The following is a 21,133-nucleotide window of genomic DNA, read 5'->3' on the forward strand; positions in this document are numbered from 1 at the left end:
TCCCTTTCCCCTCCAAATGAATGTGTTATTTTACATTTATTTTTAATATGCTTATGTTAGTACCTATTGTCTCCTGGAGCTAGAGCATAAGCTCTCTGAGGACAGGGACGATTTCACATTTAACTTTGTATTCCCAGCACCTTGTACAGGGCCTGGCACTCAGCCTGGATAGGTAGAGACAGATGAAGTCTTTAAAAGCCAAATGCACAAGTTTGTAGTTGACTCGAAAGGCAGTAGAGAGCCCCAGAAGGTGTCCGAGTAGGGGACAATGCTGGTCAGGTCTTGGTTTTAGGCACAGCACAGGGGGAAGAGGCCCTGGCTCTGGAGTGGGCTCTGATGCCATCTCGGATATGTGCTCTGTGTAGTGTTCCTTGGCCTCTTCTCAGGCCCCAGACCCTCATCTCTGAAAGGAGGGGGCTGGCCAAGCTGGCCACCAAGGTCTGTTCTAGCTCTCGACATGCGACGCAGCGATTCTGTGAATGTCCGTCTGCCTGGCAGCCATGTGGGAGGTGGTGTAGAGGAGGGACGGTCAGGTGCAGAGGCTGGTACAGTAGCCAAGAGGAGAAAGGATGAGGAGCAGAGGTAAGGGAGAGGCTGAAGAGGCATTGACAGCAGTGGTGGACCCCTGGTGGGATTGTGGCGTGAAGGAGAAGGGAGTGTGCAGATGACTCGGACATTTCAAAGCAGCATCACTGGAAGGATGGCCATACCCTCAGCGGAAATGGGGAAGGTTGCAGGAAGACTGTGAGGCTGGGGAGTGGGCATGCTGAGTTGAAGAGGCCTGTAGGACAGATGCATAAAGATGTCATGGGAAATGAGCTCAGGAGAGAGAGGAAGGTTTAGCTCCACAGATTGGGAGGTTGATCCTGTGATGGGGAGAAGAGATGAAGAGGGACAGGACAGAGCCTCGAAAGATGCCTTTGCTTAATGTGCATAAGGAGAAGGACAGTCTAGCAAAGAGGCCCTGGAGGGGTCGGGCAAGGAGGTAAAGGGTCCGAGGAGAGCAGGGTCATGGAAGCCAAGAGAGGAGCATTCCAAGGGGAGCATCAGGTGGTTAGTGTCCAGAGCTACGGAAAGTTCAAGAAAGATTCTGATGAAGGCAGGAGAGGGAAGGCATGGTCCTTGGCCATTAAGAGATCATTGGTAAGTGGGGAGAGCAGTTTGGGGAGCCACAGTTGGAGAAGGGATTGGGAGGTGATGCAGTGGAGGCAAAAAAGTGAGAAATCCATAGAGATGGTCATATTCTCAGTCTTTCCATCACCCTCAGATGTACCACCTCCACATTCAAGAATTCGGAAATCCTCTTATCTGACCATAATCTATTGGCTTTCCATCTCCCCTGACTCTCCCGTATCAAAGCCTACTCTTCACATGCACCATGACCTCCCGTCCTTCGACCTCTCCGTTCTCTGCCAGGCCTGCTCCCCTGCACTAGTTGCTCTCTTGACTCCTTGGAGAACCAGTTCAGCGCCACACTGACCTCCTGTGTCTTCTTCTTACCAAGGCCACCCCTCTGCCTGCTCAAGCATTCCCCTTCCATCCCGTCTCCTCCAGCAGACTGCCCCTCTTCATCTCTGCTCTGTCTCTTATTTTCAGTCTGTCCCTCTCTGTGGAGCTCCTTCCCTCCTGCCCACAAACATGCCCATGTTTTCCCATCCTGAAGAACGCCTCAGTTGATCCTTCCATCCCTGCCATCGTGTTCTTTCTCATCTGCTCTTTATAGCTGAACTCCTCAAAAAGGCCATCTACAGTCGGGGCCTCTGCTTTCTCTCCTCTCACTCTCTCTTCACACCTTACAGTGTGGCTTCCAACGTTACCCTTTCACCCAAACTGCACTCTCCAGAGTTACTAATGATCCCTTAGTAGCCAAATCCAGTGACCTTTCTTCATCCTCATTCCCCTTGACCCCTATGCAGCCTTAGACACTGTTGGTCACTCTCCCCTCCTGGATTCCCTCTTCTCTCTAGGTTTTCAGGCCACCCTGTGCCCTCTCTCTCTCTCTCTCTCTCCTGGTTCTCCTCCCTCTCTGACCGCTCCTTCTCTATCTGCTTTTCTGGATCCTCCTTCAGAACATGCCCTCCGACCCTAGATGTGCCTCAGAATCTGCCCTGGGTCCTCTGCTCCTCTCCCTCTGCACTCCTTACCTCACCTGGTGAGCTCATCAGCTCCCACGGATTCAGTGACCATCTGTGCTGATGGTTCTCACCTCTGCCTGCCCTGTCCTGCCCCAGTCTCCCTGCTGACCCCCAGTCTCTTATCTGCAACTCTTTCAGACATCTCTATCTGGATGTTGAATAGACATCTTAAACTCAGTATGTTCAAAGCAGAACTTGTGATCCTTCCCCCTACACCCTTCTCCCTCCTTGCTGTCGAGGGCACCCTCATCCTCCTTGTCCTCCAGGCTCCCAACCTAGGAGTCCTCCTGCCTCACTCTCTCTCAACGCCCACATCCAGTGTGGTGCCGAGGCCTGTTGATGTGACCTGGGCGGCATCTCTCAGATGGCCTCCCTTCTCTCCTCTGACCCCACCCCTGCCCTGTGCAGGTCCTCATCCCCTCACACCTGGGTGACTGCAGTAGCTGTTGGGAGGTCCTCCAGTCCACGCCAGCCCCCCCTTCATTCAGTCACCCAAGAGATTTTCCTATTGCACAGCTCTGACCGTGTCATTCCTTTACTCAGTAAAACTTCAGCGGCTCCCTGTGGCCTCCAGGGTCAAATACAAAGTGCTCTGTTTGGCCTTCAGAAGCTTTCACAGTGGCCGTGCCTACATTTCCAGTCTTGTCCACCTTGCTTCCCAACACGCACGCTCTTCAGTACAGGGCCCCTGGCCTCCTGGCTCTCTTGGCTCTGGGCATTCCCTCTGGCCATGCCTCAGGCCCGGAACATTGCTCTCTTTGTCTCAGACTGCTGATCTCCCTTTCTTGAAGTCCCAGCTAATATCCCACCTCCTACAAGAAGCCTTCCCCAGCCTCTCTCCATTCTGGTGCCTTCCCTCTTATAATTGTTCCCTACTTATCCTGCATGCCTTCTCTGTATATATTTGTTTGTATGTTGTCTCCCTCATTAGATAGTAAGCTTCTTGAGGGCAAGGACTGTCTTTTGCTTCTTTTTGTATCCCTAGCACTTTGTACAGTGCTTGGCACACAGTGGGCACTTAATAAATGTTTATGGATTGATTGAACCATGTTCTGTAATTTTGACAAAATGCTAAGTCACTGGCCTGTAGCATCTTCCGTTTGTTCACCCCTCCCCACCCTTTTTAAACCAGAACAGTGTTTGCCTTTTTCCAATTCTTTGTTCACTCTGCTGTGAATTGGCATGCCTGTCAGGAGCTCTTTTGGTGTCCAAGGAGATACTTCCTCAGGGCCTGGCATCTGCCCTCCCCCGTGGCAGCTCCATGCTGGCTTATCTGTCTCCTTGGACGTTGTGGGGATCAGCTTCCCACGTGCCATTTTTGTTCTGGAAAGAAAACGAAGGGCCTGTCGGAAATGGGTGTCTCTGCTGTCTCTCTGGACTGGTGTCCCATCCCAGCCCTGACAGCAGGCCCGGCCCTTCCCAGAGGCTGTGCTGTTGTTCACTAGAGCTTACGCTGACCCTCCCAGCCTCTGGGAATAGCCTTCCAAGTGAACCGAAGGAATGAGCCCAAGCACTTTTTGAATTCGTGTCTTTGACTTCCCAGACCTTGCATTTTGGTTTTGCTTATGTCAGACATAGAATTAAAAAGCTTTGGATCTCACCTCTTCTGCCTTCCTGCCCTCTGCCCTTGGGGCAATTTCTGAGAGCTTTGAAATGGCTCTCGCTTGGAAAAGGGGCAGAAGAGAAACAAGAGTGAATAGGAATCACTGATGAGACTGGCTTGGGCTCAGCTGTGCCTGAGAGTGGAAGCTTGACTGCCAAGTCACAGGATGATTTCCAGTGTGTTTACAGTTGGATGCGGAAATGCTTTCATTCTACCAGGAGCCAGGCGAGGTGATGGGAACACAGACCAGTCCCCTGGCAGGGTTTCACACAGGTGACAAAATGCAAGATAGTTAAGGCAGTGCCAGGGAACCGACTTTTCCAAACATAAAAATGTAATCTGTGAATCGGTGTGCAGCAAAGGCGTATTTACTGAGATCAGCCAAACTGGGTTGGTGAAAACGTTATCCCAAGGTCAGGTCACATCCTCAAGTGCTTACTGTGGGCCAGGCACTGCGCTAAGCTTGGGGTAGAAGGAAGGGTGGAAGGAGGCCCTGCTCTCAGGGGACATCTCCGTCTCAGACGAGACATGGAGAGATCAGGCACCAGGCACCAGGCACCGTGCTGGAGGGAACTCTGTTGTTAAAGGGTATTTTAAATGATTGCTCCAAGCCAGAAATCACTCGGGAATTCCAGCTAAGGTGCCCGGCTATTCAATAGTGTCAGCAGAACACCCAGCACCAGTTTAAAACTCAAGCTGAGACATTGGGTGTGGCATTGACAAGGCAAGTGTCAGCTGTGGTGCCAGGCCCGGCCTTGGGGCATGCCATGGGAATGGAGAAGAGAGGACAAGAGCCCAAGACGTATCTCGGTGATGGAGAGGACGTGTTCCGTTTGTGAGCTGGTGGTGCTTCTGGGGGTCAGTGAATGGAAGGGCACCTCGAGGGGCTGGCGCCATGGGCGTGGGATCCCTAGAGCCTCAGCCAGGTCGCCGGGCAAGCCTTCCCCAGGAAGGTACCCACCCAAAGGCAGGTGGGCTGCGGGAGTGACTTCTTGGGGCGCTGTTTGTATTTCAGCCCCTGGACATTCCTGATGGCCGCCGCGCCCCACTGCCCGCCCAGTATCGCAGCAGCAGCAGCAGCGGCACTCGCAGTGTAGACACGCAGACGCCATCGGTGCCAGAGCGCAGCAGCAGCTGCAGCAGCAGCCACTCGCCCTGTGTGTCTCAGGACGGCAGCCCGTGCTCCACTGAAGACTTGCTCTATGACCGAGATAAAGGTGAGGAGGGCCCAGGCCGGTGCCTCGGCACGAGCCGCCATCACTTCAGCTTCTTGCTCTTGGGGGAGAGCGGAGGTCGTGCTGGGAGGGGTACCCATGACCTTTGCTGGCCTTTCCTTCTTGCTGGTTTCCTGACCCTCCTTCAGGTGATTTTCACAAACATCCTCCGCGAATGCCAGAGAAGGAGAGCCTGTGGCGAGGTGCTGCCTGTGGCAAGGTGCTGCAGCTGTCTGGGGAGGAAGGCTACGAAACAGAGTGTGCAAAATGTTAGGGCATATGGGTCCATTTGTCGCTGTTCTGGTTGATTTTGCTTTTTGTCGTGCTTCAGAGTACATTGGTGAGTCAGAATTGTTGGGAGGGAAAACCACGTCAAAAGAAAACTAAACAGAAAATCCATTTGAGTATTTAAATGCCAACTTTTCTAAATGTCCGATAACTAGAAATATGAAAACTGATAACGTAGCAAGTGACTCAGTTGTCCTGCCTCATTTCAGGTAAGGCTTTTGTAAGCTCTTTAACTGTAATAATAATTGTAATAACACCTCCCCAGTCCCCTCCCCCCTACACCCTTCTCAGATGACAGCCTTCTAACTGCCTCACAGCCCTACGATCCCTTCAGGCATTAGTGCCTGACTCATGTCAGCCCTTAAGGAGTACTTACTCACCAAGCGCCGGACCAGCCAGCCCTGGCCACCTGTTACTGGCAGTTCCTTTATTATTGTTATTGTTATTATTATTATTATTATGTAAAGATGAATGGGAAATTCACCATAACAGTACTAATGTGTGTATTGTGTTAAGGCTTCAGAGTGCTGGGCATCTGTTACCCCCTTGGAGGCTCACAACAGCCTGAGGAGGCAGGGTCATTGTGCCCATTTTTCTAGATGAGGCTGAGGGAGGTCCCCTGGCCTGCCCAGCTCACGAGGCTCAGAAGCATCTGAGGCAGGATTGAACTTGGGTCTTTTGGCTCTGAGGCTAGGCCTCTCCCCACCATGCTCAGGAGCTTCCTTCCCAGATGGCCTGAGTGTGTGGCCTGTGAGCCCCTTTGGTGGGCTGTGGTGTTGTGGCGTGGGGCAGCCACTTGGGCCGCCCAGGCCTTCAGCGCCAGTGTCTGGCCTCTCGCCCTTCTTCCTCCTGCCGTCCCCTTCCTGGTCGAGTCACTGTTTCCCAGACTCTCTTTCAGGGAATGGTTTGTTGAGTGGTGACTGACCAAGATGTGTCCTGGTGTCTCCTCACAAGTCTTTCCAGGTAGAATCCTGGTTGGACCGAGGGTCAGCAGCATTTCTGCTTGGACGTTTGGTGTTCCTCAGTGCCGTGGGGGAGGAAGGTGGGGAAGGCCCCTTTGAAATCTGGAGCATTTTGTGTTTTGTTTTTGAGATGCCTGTGTTTATATTGATGAAGATTCAGTATTTTAAGCTGATCTTTTTATTGTGAAGTTTCCATTTTTAAACTTCTGGTTCAAATGATGTCAAATGCCCACGATTCCTTCCTGTGCCGTTTTTATCGTTCAGCCTAGGGATGGAAAACGAATCAGAGGGAATGCCTGGACAGCCCCCCCCCCCTCCAGCTGTGGGGAGGGGCTCTGCTCCTGCTTTCCTTGTGCTTCCCCCAGGGTCTGCAGGTAGTCAGTGATCTGGAGCTTCCCACCTTGAAGGGTGGAAGCAGACTGTGCTGGCCCCCAAATCCAAGGACTCTCCTCTCCTCCCTTGGCCATGGGGGTTTCCTCTGGTGACGTGGGCCAGGTGTCTTCTGTGAAACCTGCCTGTTGAAGAGAGGGAGCTGGAGGGTCCAGGAGGGCCTTAGGAGGAAAACATAGCCCCACGTCTGATGGGCTCACACTGTGGATCATTAGCAGACCAGCTGCGAACCGACAACAAGTGCTCTGAGCATTTGACTCAGTAAAACCCTGCTCACTCTCAGGCTGCCTAGGGCACAGTGCCCAAGCAGCGGCGTGGAAGCTGGCATCTCAGAAACGGAAGGCGAGGCACAGGGAGAGAGGCTTGTTGCATCCAAGAGGACTCGTGTTTTTTGGAAACGGTAATCGAGGACTGAATCTCAGGCGGAGTGGATACCTGCCTGGTCAGGCCTCTTGGCTGAAAAATGTGAATTTGTGTCGTTGGCTTGTTTGTTCTCCAGAATCATCCCAGGCTGGGAAGGGACCCCAGTGACTGCCTTGTGACAGAGCAGACAGAACAGCACGTTCACCTAGCTCCAACCGTCAGGGAGTTTTTCTTGACCTCCAGCTTCAGGTGGCCTCCCTGGGATGTCCCCCCATTCCTTCCAGGTCTGCTCTCTGGGGCCCAGGGAAGGCATACCTAATCCCTCCTGTGAGAGATGACTTTCACGGTCTCTTTATAATAAGCAAGGGGTAGGAGCTTTAAAGGGAAGGGCCTTTCATCTGGGATTGATAGCCACTAGGAAAGCCAAGGAGTTGGTGACTTGCCTGTGGTCGGTCCTAGAGTCCTGGATGTAGGAAGAGGCCTTAGGAACCACCTTGTCCAGCCCCTCGTTTTACAGATGAGGAAACTGAGACACAGAGATGTGAAATGACTTGTAATAAGTGAGTGGGAGAGGTGGAGTTCAGACTCAGCCCCTTGGGGCAGCTAGGTGGTATATTGGATAGAATACCAGCCCTGGAGTAAGGAGGACCTGAGTTCAAATCCGGCCTCAGACACACAACACTTACTAGCTGTGTGACTCTGGGCAAGTCACTTAACCCCAACTGCCTCACCAAAAACAAAAAACAAAACAAAACAAAAAACCAAACAGACTCAGCTCCTCTCACTGTCTAACCCTGCCCTTCCTGTCCCTGAGGTGAGTTTGGACAAGGCACCCTCCTCCTTCTGGGATCCTGAAAATCACAGACTGACCTTCCTAGGTGAGAATGGATGGGTGCTGGTTACAGTGCGGGGAAGTCTGGGGCGAGGCCCAGTTGCAGTGGTTGTTTGATGGCTCAGCTCACAGGGCAAGGCCCGGGCTTTGCTAGGGGCTCGGTCTCTGTCTGGCCATGCAGTGGCACAGTCCCCTTACGTGGCCCAGAAAGCACCTCTTCACTCTGAATAGGTCAGGGCTGCTATCAAGTTGAATTGGACAAACTCGACCATGCTCAGCATCTGAGAAGATCAGGTCGCATCTCTGCAGAAGCGGTGATGGCATCAACGTAACTGTGCCTGAGCACACGCACTGGACAGACAGGAAGGGTGGACACAGGCCAGACCATCTTAGTGGCCCCCGTTGCCCCAGAGTGGCTGATGGCTAACGATGAGCATCTCCCAGAGACCATGAGGAGGCCCACCCCGTGGGACCACCGAAGGGCTCTGGAGAAGGCCAGAGTAAAAACCTAATCAGGAAATTGTATGACAGAGACAGGATGATGAGACGTGAATCGATCCACTGGCATGGTTGAGGGTCTGTTTCCATCCACCTTGAGACTCCACATCCCTGGAAATGGTAAAGGCAGCTTGAGAAAGAAAGCTAAGACGACATCATGTGTGCTTAAAGATATCGGCAGATCTCAGGCTGAAAAAACAGAGGTTCTAGAGGAAACGCTGAATCTTTATATATAATCCTGTCCATAACGTACAAAGGTTTAATCATTTGGCCAAATGTGCTTAAACCCCAACACATGCAGTTTTAAAACGGCAAACTTGGCTTCGTTGCTGATGAACAGGGACATTGTCGTTTCCAAACCAGTGATTTCCAAGAGGGCCAGAGTCCTATTTGTGAATGGGGTGTGAATGGGGCTCTTGGGACCAGAGAATTAAGATTGAAAACGGAGAAGAGCCCTTTCCTTTAGATTTATAGATTTGAAATTGCTGGATAAGATCACAGGCCAACTCTTAGCATTTTTTATACTTAGCATATATTTAACAGCAAGTCACATTTAAAAAGACTTGTTTCTCTAGGGTTGTGGTATAGCCTAGTGAAAAAAGCTTATACCTTATCATGCACGTGAAGAAAAGGAATTCTGTAGGACTGAACCTTCTGACTCCAGCATGCGTCATTTCTGTTACTGTAACATGCCTGTTTAAATTCCACTCACGGTTCTCTGGGAGAAAACCTTGTTCTCCAGCCAAAGGGGAATGAATGGGCCAAGCCTTTAGTGAGTGCTAAGTGCCACACAGAACCTGGGCCTGCTGCTTCCCCCGGGCTCCGCATCCCCCTCATTGTTAGCGGCCTGGCTCTCTGTCAGTCCTGCACAAAGTAGTGAGTGGCAGTTGTGATGAGGGAGGTCAGTGTGTGGAACGCTTTGGGATCCATGGTGCTCTGCAGACCTTGCCCCGCCCTGTCTTTCACCCGGCTTATCCCTCCTGGCCTCTCTGGCTCCTGGTGATGTTGAGTCAGATGACAGCAAGCTCAGGGAATGGGTCTGCTGAGGAGCGTGCTTTGTAATCAGTCAGAGATGCCTCTGTAGGCAATGAATGAATTGGCCCATGTTGGAGAAGAACATGAGAAGCAGAGCCTGCCTGGAAGGAGCTTCTGTTCTCTTGCGGAGCTGGCAGGCACACATAGAAGTACGTGTGAAAGGCGTCACAGCAGAGCCGGTGCGTGAGCAGAGTCTTGGAGGAAGAGCAGGAGTGTCAGAGATGAAGTGAGGAGGGAATTCATCCCAACCGTGAAGGACATCAGTGCAAAGGGAGAGAGGCCAGGCCCTGAGGCAGGGCTCAAGGCCATCAAGATCTGATTTCAGGTGCAGGGCGCTAGCTGTGTGACCCTGGGAAAGCTACTTCACTGCTATCTGGCCCAGGGATAACAATGGCATCATCCTCCTGGGTTGTTGTGAGGACCAAAGGAGATAGTATTTGTCTAGAACTTAGCCCAGTGCCAGGCATGCAATTGATGATACATAAATGCCTTATGTTTGCTAGCTCTTCTTCCATTGAAGGGACAGCGAGGCTGACGGTTCCACTTCCAGGAGTCAAGATGGCGGCGTAAGAAGCAAGTCGCTCTCACCCTCCCTCATTGACCTCTGAAAGCCCAGAAAATATCGACCCAGGAAAAACCCTGAGCCAGCAAAAAGACAGGGCACTGCAGTCTTTGTACCCCAGGAAGCTTGGGATATTAACGGGAAAGGGCCCCTCCTGCCCTGGGGGAGGGGAAGCAGTACAGGATGGGAGGCGTCCCAGCAAGCCAGAGACAAGCCCCACCTCAGCAAACCAGGGGGAGATCCTGAGACCCAGGTTGGTGGAGCAGGCAAGTGCCAATACCAGGACCCCTGAGAGCCTCAATACAGACAGGGGAACCAGCTTGGAAAACCACCATGGAGGGGACAGAGTTCTCCAGCAGTGAAATCACTGATGCCTCAACACAACTCTGGGAACCACATCTCCAGTAGTCAGAGCTCCAGGCTGACAGACATCCTCCAGCAGCAAAACATCCCCGGGCCAGCAGGAGCCAAACATTCAAGTGCAAGGCCCCGGTGAGCGAGAAAAGAAGCTCGGGTCAGTGCCCGCTTTGCTCCAGCAGGAGAACTCAACATTTTGTTTTAAAAGTCAGGAAATAGGCAGACACCATGAAGAAAAAGCAGAAACGGACAATGACATAGATTCTTATTTTGAGGAAGGGGAAGATGAAGGCACAAATTCAGAAGAGGACGACTTTGTTAATATGCCCACAACCAAAACCTCAGAGGGGAATATGAACTGGTCTCAAGCCCCAAATGCCTTGAGTTCTTGGAAGAGCTCAAGAAGGATTTTAAAAGTCAAATAAGAGAGAAGAAAAATTGGGAAAAGAAGTGAGAGGTATGCAAGAGAGAGTCAGTAGCTTGGAAAAGGAAAGACAGACTGCTGAAGGTACAGTGAGAAGGTCCCCCTGCTAGACTGGAGAGTGTAAGAAAGTGGACAGTGTGTGACAAGGTTGGATGGAGAGATGCAGGCCCAGCTGCGAAGACAGTTAAAGGCCAGAGTCCATGTTTGATCCCAGAGGCAATGGGAAACCCAGTTGGGTGGTGAGGGCACCCAAGTGCGAAGGGCCTTGGACCGGCAGTCAGGAAGCCCTGAGTTCAGATCCTGCCTCAGGTATCCTGGCTGAGCCCCCTCTTGTTCCCTTATCTCTAAAACGCCGACATGGATAGCACCTTGCTCGTTGTGACAGTGCATCCAGTGACTGCACACGTGTAAAGTGCTTTCCAGAGCTCACTTTGGGGGCTGTTTGGGGAGGCAGGATGGCCTCAGGCTGGCACCGAGTCAGGGGCTGTGTGAGGGGAGAGGGCGCCGCTACTGGAAGGTGCCTCTGGGGCTTTGTTTGACCAGTCCAGCAAGTGGCCAGTGTGAGTCTTGAGCTTAGGAGAGAAACTAGGGATGGCTACTGCGAGCTGGCAGTCATCTGTCTACCTGGAGACCTAGAGAGAAGAGGGGCCCAGGACCGAGGGCGTGGAGGGGGGAAGCCAACGAGAAATGGAGGAGGGGAACCTGAGATCACACAGACCAAGCGGGGAAAAGGCCAGTGGTCACGTAGCAAAGGAAGGGTGAGAAGGTTCAGACGGAGCTCACTGGTAGCTTTGGGGAGAGGAGAGAAAGTGCAAGCAGAAAGTGCAGCCGGTCTGGGCGTTCTTTTCCTAGTTCTGCTGTGAAGAACAGGGTGGCAGTGGGAGGGGATGGCCCCCTCCCCTCTAGGGAGGCCTTTTTAAGGAGGGGTCAGGCTTGGGCATGTGTGCAGTCTGCAGGACAGTGATCTGACCTTTGGCCTGAGCCATATGGTAGCAGAGGAGGCACTGGGAAAGAGCTTTGGGAGGAATCGGTTGGCCGTTCTCCAAGGAAAGAACAAATTTATTTGTCGTGCTAATTAGATCCATGAACCCCCAAGTCCAGCCATGCCACAGGACCTCAGGGTCCTTAACCTTTTTGTATTTTAGAGCCCTTTGGTACTCCGATGAAACCTAAGGATCCCTTATCAGAATCATGTTTTTAAATTCATGAAGTACAATGAAATACATCAGATTGCAAAGAAAATCCGTTCCTTGATAGCTCCTAAAAGCTTAAAAACAAACTGACTCTGTGGCCCCCACATTTGGTCCCCTGCTCTAGCATCTGCCCCTTCTGGGCTGGCAGGTCTCCTCGCTCCAGCCTTCCACAGCTCCATGGTGTCCCAGTGAGAGTAGCAGTGGCCGCCCACTCACCATCCACAGGATATCCCTCTTTCCTTTGGATCCTGTGGTGGAGAGAGGCAGGCATCTTTAGCAAACGTGTGTCTGCCTGGGGCCTCGTCACTACTACATTGCTACTAATGACCAGAGAATTGCCAAATGCAATTCCGTCTGGAGGGTCAGCCTTGGAATCTTGGATGATCATAACCTGGTGACAGGAGTCAGTGAATGCCTGTGTTTAATAACTTGACAACTGGATTTCAGCAGAGTTGGTTTCCTTTGTAGTCTTCCATTTTATTTTGAGCATTTAAAAGTGTTCTGAGAAGGGCTTCACAGGTTTCCCCATGCTCCCAAAGCTTCCCAGTAAGGATCACAAAGCCCGTGTGTCACTCTCCCGACTGCTTTGTAAGTAGCCGGACAGTGTGCTCAGTGCCATCTGTGTTCTGTGCATGTGCTTTGAGTTGGCTGTGCAAACGTTAGCGTGTCTCCTGTGGAATAGTTTGTGAAAGCTCTTCTGGTCCTGTCAAGGATGCCTTTCTTACTGTTGTGGCTTGTTCTTGTAAAGACTTGGCGGAGATCAGAAAGTCCCTGTGCTGGCTGGCAGCGATCAATGGGCTCTTGATTCTTTCTGGGCATTTGTGCCGCTGATCCTTCACTCTGTCACCTCTTTCGTAAGTGACCCCCAAATTGTGTTGCCTCCCCGTGGATATCGGGTCTGAGTCCTGGGGCTGTCCTCTCCTCCTTTCCCCTTGGTAAACCACCTCAACTCTAGCCTCTGCTAGAATTCCTCCCCTCTTGTCCTCTTGCTAAAAACATAGCTGGCCAAACCTCCGGATTACTTCAGCATCTGCTTCGTTTGCTCCTGTTTGTATTGTGTTGGGTGGAATTGGAACAATTTAGGAACTTGCAGATTAGACCCACTACAGATTTGTATTAAATCATCTCAGCTGGAGTGGAATTGCAGTGAGATGATCCTTTTCTATGTCCCACTCACCACCGTGGTCGTCCTACAACTTTATTGCCTTCTCAAGCCCCCCACAGCACTCACACCCTTCTCCTGCTTTCTCAGCTGAGGACTTTAGTTTCTTTTCTTGCTGACCTCTCTCTCTCCCTCTCTTCCCACCCTGCCCTAGAGAAGGCCACCATTTGACACAGATAGAGGTAGATCTATGTTGTACCATACAATCCATATTTCTGTTCTCAAGTTGGTTCTGTGGAGGTGGTTAGCATCTTCCTTCCTCTGTAGCTGATTTGAATGTTTAGAATAGCTTACTCCTTCACAGTTATTCTCTGAACCCTATTGTTATGTACAGCCTTCTCTTGGTTCTGCTCAGTTCATTCTTTCATGCAAGTCTTTCCATGTTTTTCTGAAGTCAACCTGCTCATCGTGATTTCTTATAGCACAGCGGTAGGTGTTCCATCACAATCATACCACACCTTGGTTAGCCATTCTCCAGTTGAGGGACATCCCTTCAGTTTCTAGTTCTTTGCCACCACAAAGAGAGTTACTATAAATATTTTAGAACACATTTTAGAACATATAGGTTCTTTTCCTTTTTAACCGATCACCTTGGGAAACAGACCTAATAGTGGGATTGCTGGGTGAAGGGGTGTGCACAGTTCTTTTTTTTTTAACACTTGGGGCATAATTCCAGATTGCTTTAGAAAACGGTTAGATCAGTTGACAGTTTCACCACCAGTGTCTTAGTGTCCCAATTTTTCCACATCCCCTCCAACATTTGTAGTTTCCCACTTCTATCATTTTAGCCACTCTGATAGGTGTGATGTGGTACCTCAGAGTTGTTTTAATTTGCATTTCTCTAATCAATAATGATTTAGAGCATTTTTTCATATGACTGTATATAATTTTGATATCTTTATTGAAAAGCTGCCTGTTCATGTTCTTTGACCATTCATCAATTGAAGAATGACTCATCTTTATAAATTTTTTTTTTATGTATTTAAAAAAAATTTTTAGGCAATTGGGGTTAAGTGACTTGCCCAAGGTCACACAGCTAGTGTCAGATGTTTGGTCTGAGGCCGGATTTGAACTCAGGTCCTCTTGACTTCAGGGCTGGTGTAGTTTCCACTGCGCCACCTAGCTGCCCCTCATCTGTTTAAATTTGACAAGGTTCTCTATAGATTTGAGATGAGACCATTATCACAGAAACTGTCTATAAAAGTTTTGCCCTAATTTTCTTCTTTCCTTCTAATCTTGACTACATTTGTTTTATTTATTTATATACATTGGTTTTTATTTATTATTGTAAAGGTACACACCCTTTTAAATTTAATTTAATCAAAATTTGCCATTTTATGTATCACAATGCTCTCTCTTCTCTTGTTTATTCATAAATTCTTTCCCTATCCATAAGTGTGATAGGTGAGGTATTCTGTGTTCTTATAATTTTCTTATGATTATCTCCCTTTATATCTAGATCATATATTCATTTTGACCGTATCTAGGTAAATGGTATAAGACATTGGTCTATACACAGTTTCTGCCAGACTGCTCTCCCGTTTTCCCAACAATTTTTCCAAATAGTGAATTCTTATACCACAAGCTTAAACCCTTTTTGCAGGATTTTATTGGTGATATATAGAAATGCTAATGATTTATGTTGGTTTATTTTATATCCTACTACCTTGGTAAAATTATTGTTTCCATCAACTTTTTAGTTGAATCTCTAGGATTTTCCAAGAATATCATCATCTCGTCTGCAAAAAGAGAGTTTTATTGCCTGATTGCTTATTCTGATTCTTTCAATTTCTTTTTCCTCTCTTATTGCTGTTGTTAGCATTTTTAATACAATATTGAATAACATTGGCATATAGGCAGTTGGGCATCATTGCTTCACTCCTGATCTTATTGGTAAGGCTTCTAAGCTTATCCCCATTACAAATAATACTTGCTGATGGTTTTAGATATCATTGTCTTATCATTATAAGGAAAAATCCGTTTATGTGTTTTCAGACATTTTTAATAGGAATGAGAGTTATATTTTGTCAAAAGCTTTTTCTGCTCTGTTGATATAATCATAGATTTTTGTTATTATTAAGTTTTCTGTATGTTAAACCATCCCTACATTCCTGGCATAAATCCCACGTGGTCACAATGTATAATCTTTGTGATATATTGCTGTAGTCTTTTCATTTTTGATATTAGTAATTTGTTTCTTTTCTCTGTTTTTTTTAATCATAACAGTTAATCTATTTTATTGTGTCCCCCCCCCCCCACAAAACCAACTCCTAGTTTTATTTATTTACTCAATAGTTTTCTTACATTCAGTTTTATTAACCTCATCTTTAGTTTTTAGGATTTCCAATTTTTGTTTAATTTGGGATTTTTAATTAGTTCTTTTTTCTAATTTTTAAAATTGCATACCTAATTCATTGGTCTGCTCTTTCTCTGTTTTATTGATGTAAGCATTTAGAGATACAAATTTTCCTCTTATTACTGCTTTTGCTGCATCCCATAGGTTTGGTATGTTGTCTCCTTATAATTCTCTGTAATAAATTCATTTGTTGTTTCTATGACTTTTTTAACCCATTTAACTCATCTTTAAGATTAGGTTATTTAATCTCCAATTAATTTATAATCTTTCCATGGTTTCTTATTAAATATAATTTTTATTGCATTATGATCTGAAAAGGATACATTTAACATTTCTGCATTTAACTACAAAGTTTTTCTGTTCCAGTTTATGGTTAATTTTTGTAAAGGTACCATATATTGCTGAGAAAAATGTGTATTCCTTTATATTCCCATTCATTTCCCTCCAGATATCTATCGTATTTAGCTTATCTAAGATTTTGTTCATCTCCTTAACTTCTTTCTTATTAATTTTTTATTAGATTCATCTAGTTCTAAGGGGGGAAGGTTGAAGTCCTCCACTATTATAATTTTGCTATCTATTTCCACCTGTAATTCATTTAGCTTTTCCTTTAAAAATATGAATGCTATAGAATTTGGTAGATACAGGTCTAATATTTGATATTACTTCATATCTATAGTACTATTGAACATAATGTAGTTTCTTTGCCTATCTCTTTTAATTAAATCTGTTTTAGCTTTACCTTTGTCTGAGATGATGATTACTACCCATGCTTTTTTTGTATCAACTGAAGCATATTAAATTCTACTTCAGCCATTTAGTTTTACTCTATGTGTGTCTCTCATTTTTAAATAAGTTTCTTATAAACAACATATTGTCAGATTCTGGTTTTTGATCTATTCTGCTATCCATTTCTGTTTTATAGGTGAGTTCATTCCATTCACATTCAAAGTTATGGTTACTAGATGTGTATTTTCCCTCCATCTTATTTTTCATCACTATTTGTCCTTCTTTTTCTCTCTTTTTACCCTATCCCTCTTCAAACATCTAATTACTTCTAACCACTGCCTCCCTAATCTGCACCCGTTCTAAGAATCCCTCCTTTATCCTCTCCCCTTACCTTACTGTTCCTTAATCTCCCCACCTTTATAAGAGCCCCTCTCTTATCTTATCCTATTGCTCTGCTATTTCTCAGTATGTTAAGAAGACTTTTGTATCCTTGTAGGTGTATTAACTCAGTTCTGATGAGAATAAGGTTCTCCCACTACCAGCTCTCCCCACCTCCTACTCTCCACTGTAACAGCTCTTTCATTCACACCTTGTTTGTATGAGATAATTGCTCCATTTTACCGCTTTTTACCAAATTTTATTTTTTTAGGCTCATCCCATCGTACTCAACGCAACCTTAAGCCTTCTATCTATGTATGTTCTTTCAAACTACCCTAGTAATGATAACTTAAGAGTTACAGATAATATTTTCTCATAGAAAAAGTAAGCAGTTTAACCTGATTAAATCACTTATGATTGGTCTTTCGTGTTTACCTTCTTATGTTTTTCCTGATTCTTGTAGGTCAGATTTTCTGCTCTGTCCCAGTCTTTTCTTCACAGATACCTGAAAGTCCTTTAGTTCATTAAATATCCTTTTTTTCCCATGCAGGATTACACTCAGCTTTGCTGGGGAAGTTATTCTTGGTTGCAAGCCCAGCTCCTTCACGCTTCAAAATATCATGTTCCATGCACTTCAGTCTTTTACTGTAGAACCTGTTAAATCTCGTGTTATCCTGACTATAGCTCTTCTGTATTTAAATTGTTTTGTTCTATTGTAGTATTTTCTCCTTGACCTGGGAATTTCAAAACTTAGCTATGATGCTTCTGTGAGTTTTCATCTTGGGGTCTCTTTCAAGTGGTGATCAGTGGATTTTTTTCTATTTCTATTTTTACCTCCTCATTCTAAAACTTCAGGGCAATTTTCCCTAATAATTTTTTAAAGAATAGTGTCTAGACTCTTTTTTTGATCATAACTTTCAGGTAGTCCAACAATTCTTCTGTTGTCCCTCCTTGATTTGTTCTCCAGGTCAGTTGTTTTTCTAATGAGATGTCTCACATTTGCTTCTATTTTTTCCATTCTTTTGATTTTGTTTAATCATTTTTTGGTGTCTTATGAAGTCAGCAGCTTCCCCTTGCTCAGTTATAGTTTTTAGGGAGTTATTTTCTTCCTTAAGGTTTTCCAGTTGGTTGACTTTTCCCAGTTTTCTTGATTTTCTTGCATTATTCTTATTTTTTCCCTAATTTTTTTCTCAACCTCTCTCACTTTATTTAAAGCTCTTCCAAGAACTCTTTTTGAGCTTGTGACCATTTTGGTTTTTGTCTTTGAAGTAGAAGTAGCTGTTTCAACTTCATTTTCTTCTTTTGAGTTTGGACCTTGGTCTTCCCTATATGGTAGTAGCTGTCTGTGGTCAGGTTCTTTTTCTTTGGCTCACTTGTCTTTTGGTGGCTTATTTCTTTGTTGTTAACTTAGTGTCAGAGTTGGGCTGTAGTACCAGGGTGTGGGGGATAATGTCTCAGACTTCAGGCTTTTTGTCCTGTTGTTTTCTGAGTTCTGTTTGGGAGCCTGACCTCAAGTACTCCTCTCCACCCCGAGGGGGTCCCCAGCAGCTGTGTTACCCCACAAAGTGGTACCTCTGGTAGCTTCTCTGCCCTGGACCTAAAACCAGGACCCCACCTTTCCATGACCACATTCACCGGTATGTACTTGCTCCTCACCCACAGCCACGACCTGGGACTGTATCTGGTCAGTGCTCCTGGGACCTGTGTCCAGCATCAGTGAAGGGCCCTGAAATCTTCCCCGGTCAGTCGTCTGACCCCCACACTGTCCATGGGGGGAATGTTCTGGACACCGAGCTGCCACTACCCAGGTGCCCCCAGGGCTTATTGTTTGTGGATTCTGTTGTACCTGCATTTCAGTCAGGCCAGACCACCACCCCAGTGTCCTTCCGAGTTGTCTTAGGCTGGACAACTGCTTTACCCAACTTTCAAGTATTTCTGTTGCTCTAAAAAGTTCACTTTGAGGCATTATTTTAAGTTATTTTGGGGGAATTTGGGAGAGCCAGGCAGTTTCCTGCTATATTCCAGAATTCACAGAATCCTCTCTGATTTCACTTTAATTTCACAAAAAACCCCAAAGAAACAAAAGTTGAAGCCATTGCCAGCCTCTCCCTCATGTTAATCTCTCACCACCGAGGCATTCTTCCCAACCACCTCCTCCTTCCCTTCTTCCCTCCTTCCTCTTTAGGGGAGGTGGCCCTTCTTGCCAAGGCTCCCCTCTCTCTGTGCATCCTTGTTCCCATGGCTCCTATCTTCTCCATTTGTACTCTTTCACCTTCATTCTCTCCCTGCCCTGGCTCCTTCTTTTGCTGCTGTCTTCAGACATGCTCATGTGTCCTCCTGGGATCCAGCAGTTCCCCCTAACTTTCACTCTGGCCCCCCTCTTCTCGGTAGCTAAACTAGAAAGCCATCTACAGCCACTGCCTCTATTCCTTCCTGTCCCCTTCTCCACTAGACCCTCAGCAGTCTTCAGAGTCGCAAGTGACCTCCTGTCACCTGCTCCACAGCCTCTTCTCCATCGTCCTCCCTCGGTCTGTGTCTTCTCCCTCTTGTTGAGGGTAAGAAAAGGTCATTGGGTTTAGTGATTAAGAGATCTCTGGTGACTTTGGAGAGAGTAGTTTCAGTGGAATGATGAGACCAGAAGCCAGATTATAAAGGGTTAAGAGAGAACGAGAGGAGAGAAATCAATGGCCCCTGTTGTAGATAACTTTTCAAGGCATTTAGCTACAAAGGACAAAAGAGAAATAGGATGGTAGAGGGGATGGGAGGATCAAGTGAGAGTTTTTTCAGGGTGGGGGAAAAAACCTGGTCATGTTTGTTAGGCAGGAGGAAATAAGCCAGTAGAGAGGGAAAGACTGAAAATAAGTGATCAGCCCTAATTCAACTTCTAGGGAGATACAGAACACTTCTCCCTGAATTTTGGGGATAGGACTGAGCCTAGTTTGACACTGAGGTCTCCATCCTCCAATACTCTGTGATTCCCTCATATACATATACACAAAACGCACACTTCCCACAGGAAGGAAGAGAAAGAGACTAGGGTTCTAAGCCCTGTTTCCCAGATGGGCAGGGGGAGACTTCTGGGTTCCTTCTGCCTCCATCCACCTCCCTCTGTCTTCAGTGACTACCCATCTCCCACAGCCAGCTCAGAGTAAAATGTAGACAGACTGGAAGTTGGGACAGGGGGGAGAGGGAGCCCCATTCCCAGATCCTAAAACCATAATGTCTTTTTTTGTTTTGGCCTTTTGAGTTCTGTGAGGTATTGATCAATAACACTTCTCAGTTAAAAAAGAAAAAGAAGTGATGGAGATGACAGAGGGTGCAATCTGTTAGAGGAGGCAGGTGTGCAGGTAGAGGGCTTGGCCCTGGTCAGAAGTAAGGCCACCTCATCATGGGAGACGGGGAAGGAGGAGGGAGGGACAGAAGGCACCTGAGTGATGGAAGGTGAGGATGGGGGAGAAGAGGAGGCTCACGAGAATGGCTTATTCTCTTTGGTAAAGTAGGAGACAGGGTTTTCAGCCAAGAGAGTGGGGGAGGGAGCTGCCATGGGAGGAGGTAAGATTGCCTGGAGGCAGTGAGGGCCCAGCTGAGGTTGTATAGCCAGTTTTGTAGTGGACCTCGTCAGGACGGTTGCGTGATTTTCTCCAGCAGTGGTGCATGTGTAAGAGTGAAGGTGACAGATGGTGGGAGTGGCCCAAGGCCGAGGCTTGGCTCAGCACAATTGATGTTATGATGAGGGTGTGAGGGATTCAAGAGAAGAGGACAGTAGAGAGTCCAGTTGGTTCACCAAGGAGTCAAGATGGGCAGAAGAGCTGGTGCAGGGGAAGGGTCAAGGGATTGGAGGTCACGGTGCAGATGAAGAGCAGGGTCATGTAAGGGAGGGCCGAGGGAGATGTGGAAAGCCGATAGGTTATCTTTCTGCTCAGAGTCGGGCCTTCACAAGAATAGCTGAATTATTTGATTTGATCCCAGATCTCACACGACTCCCATTTCCTTTCTCATTCTTGGTCTGCTGAGGTCGAGGACAGGTCCTTTTCCTTGGGGTGGACACTCAAGGGTGTGCTTCATGAGACAGAGGAGGCTCTGTGTACCCTGGGGGGCATCGGGGCAGTTTGCAGGGAGATCCATGCTGCTTTTTGGGGCTTTTGTCCTGTCCAGATGTGTCACTGAGGTCACCCATATTTTTAAGGATATTGACAGATCTCTGCATCCAAACTCCCTGGACCCTTCCTAGGTAGCAAAAGGGGCAGCTGATATGACTTTCTGGCTGTTCAAAAACAGACCTTTTCTCATAGCAGGTTTGTTCAGAGCTGTGGGGCCATTGGTCTGGCAAAGGTGCCCTGCAGCATCCACCCCCAGAGCTCTGGATTCTGAGCAGGTCCCCTCTGTCCTAGTGAGAGCTGGGGGTTCTAGCCAGCTGTGGTGCCTGGGCTTCGGTGAAAGCCACAGCTCTGCTCCAGGCATTGAGATGGCAGCTTGATTAAGAGAGCTGGTCAGCACGGAGAAAGCCCTGGTTGGGGGGCCTCTTGTTCATTTGGCTTTGGGGGGGTATAGCACTTTTATTCACTACCCAGTTTTTGAGACAAAAACATCCTATTTCTGGGGCAGGACAGATTGGCCTTGCCTTTATTGAGAAGAAATGTGCTCCATAAGGG

The 21,133-nt window shown here is 47.5% G+C and overlaps 1 protein-coding gene across 2 annotated transcripts in view; it reads left to right on the forward strand.

Moving 5' to 3' along the window:
• Positions 1-21,133, forward strand: part of GLCCI1 (glucocorticoid induced 1) — a 68,203-nt gene that overhangs the window by 44,099 nt on the left and 2,971 nt on the right. For both annotated transcript variants that reach the window (XM_021000009.2, XM_021000010.2), the window contains exon 6: positions 4,754-4,955. In XM_021000009.2, the coding sequence (XP_020855668.1) occupies positions 4,754-4,955 (202 nt within the window). The remainder of the gene's footprint in view (positions 1-4,753; positions 4,956-21,133) is intronic.

This window comes from Phascolarctos cinereus, unplaced genomic scaffold, assembly GCF_003287225.1.
Source record: "Phascolarctos cinereus isolate Bilbo 61053 unplaced genomic scaffold, phaCin_HiC Scaffold_1;HRSCAF=81, whole genome shotgun sequence".
NCBI classification, from domain to species: domain Eukaryota; kingdom Metazoa; phylum Chordata; class Mammalia; order Diprotodontia; family Phascolarctidae; genus Phascolarctos; species Phascolarctos cinereus.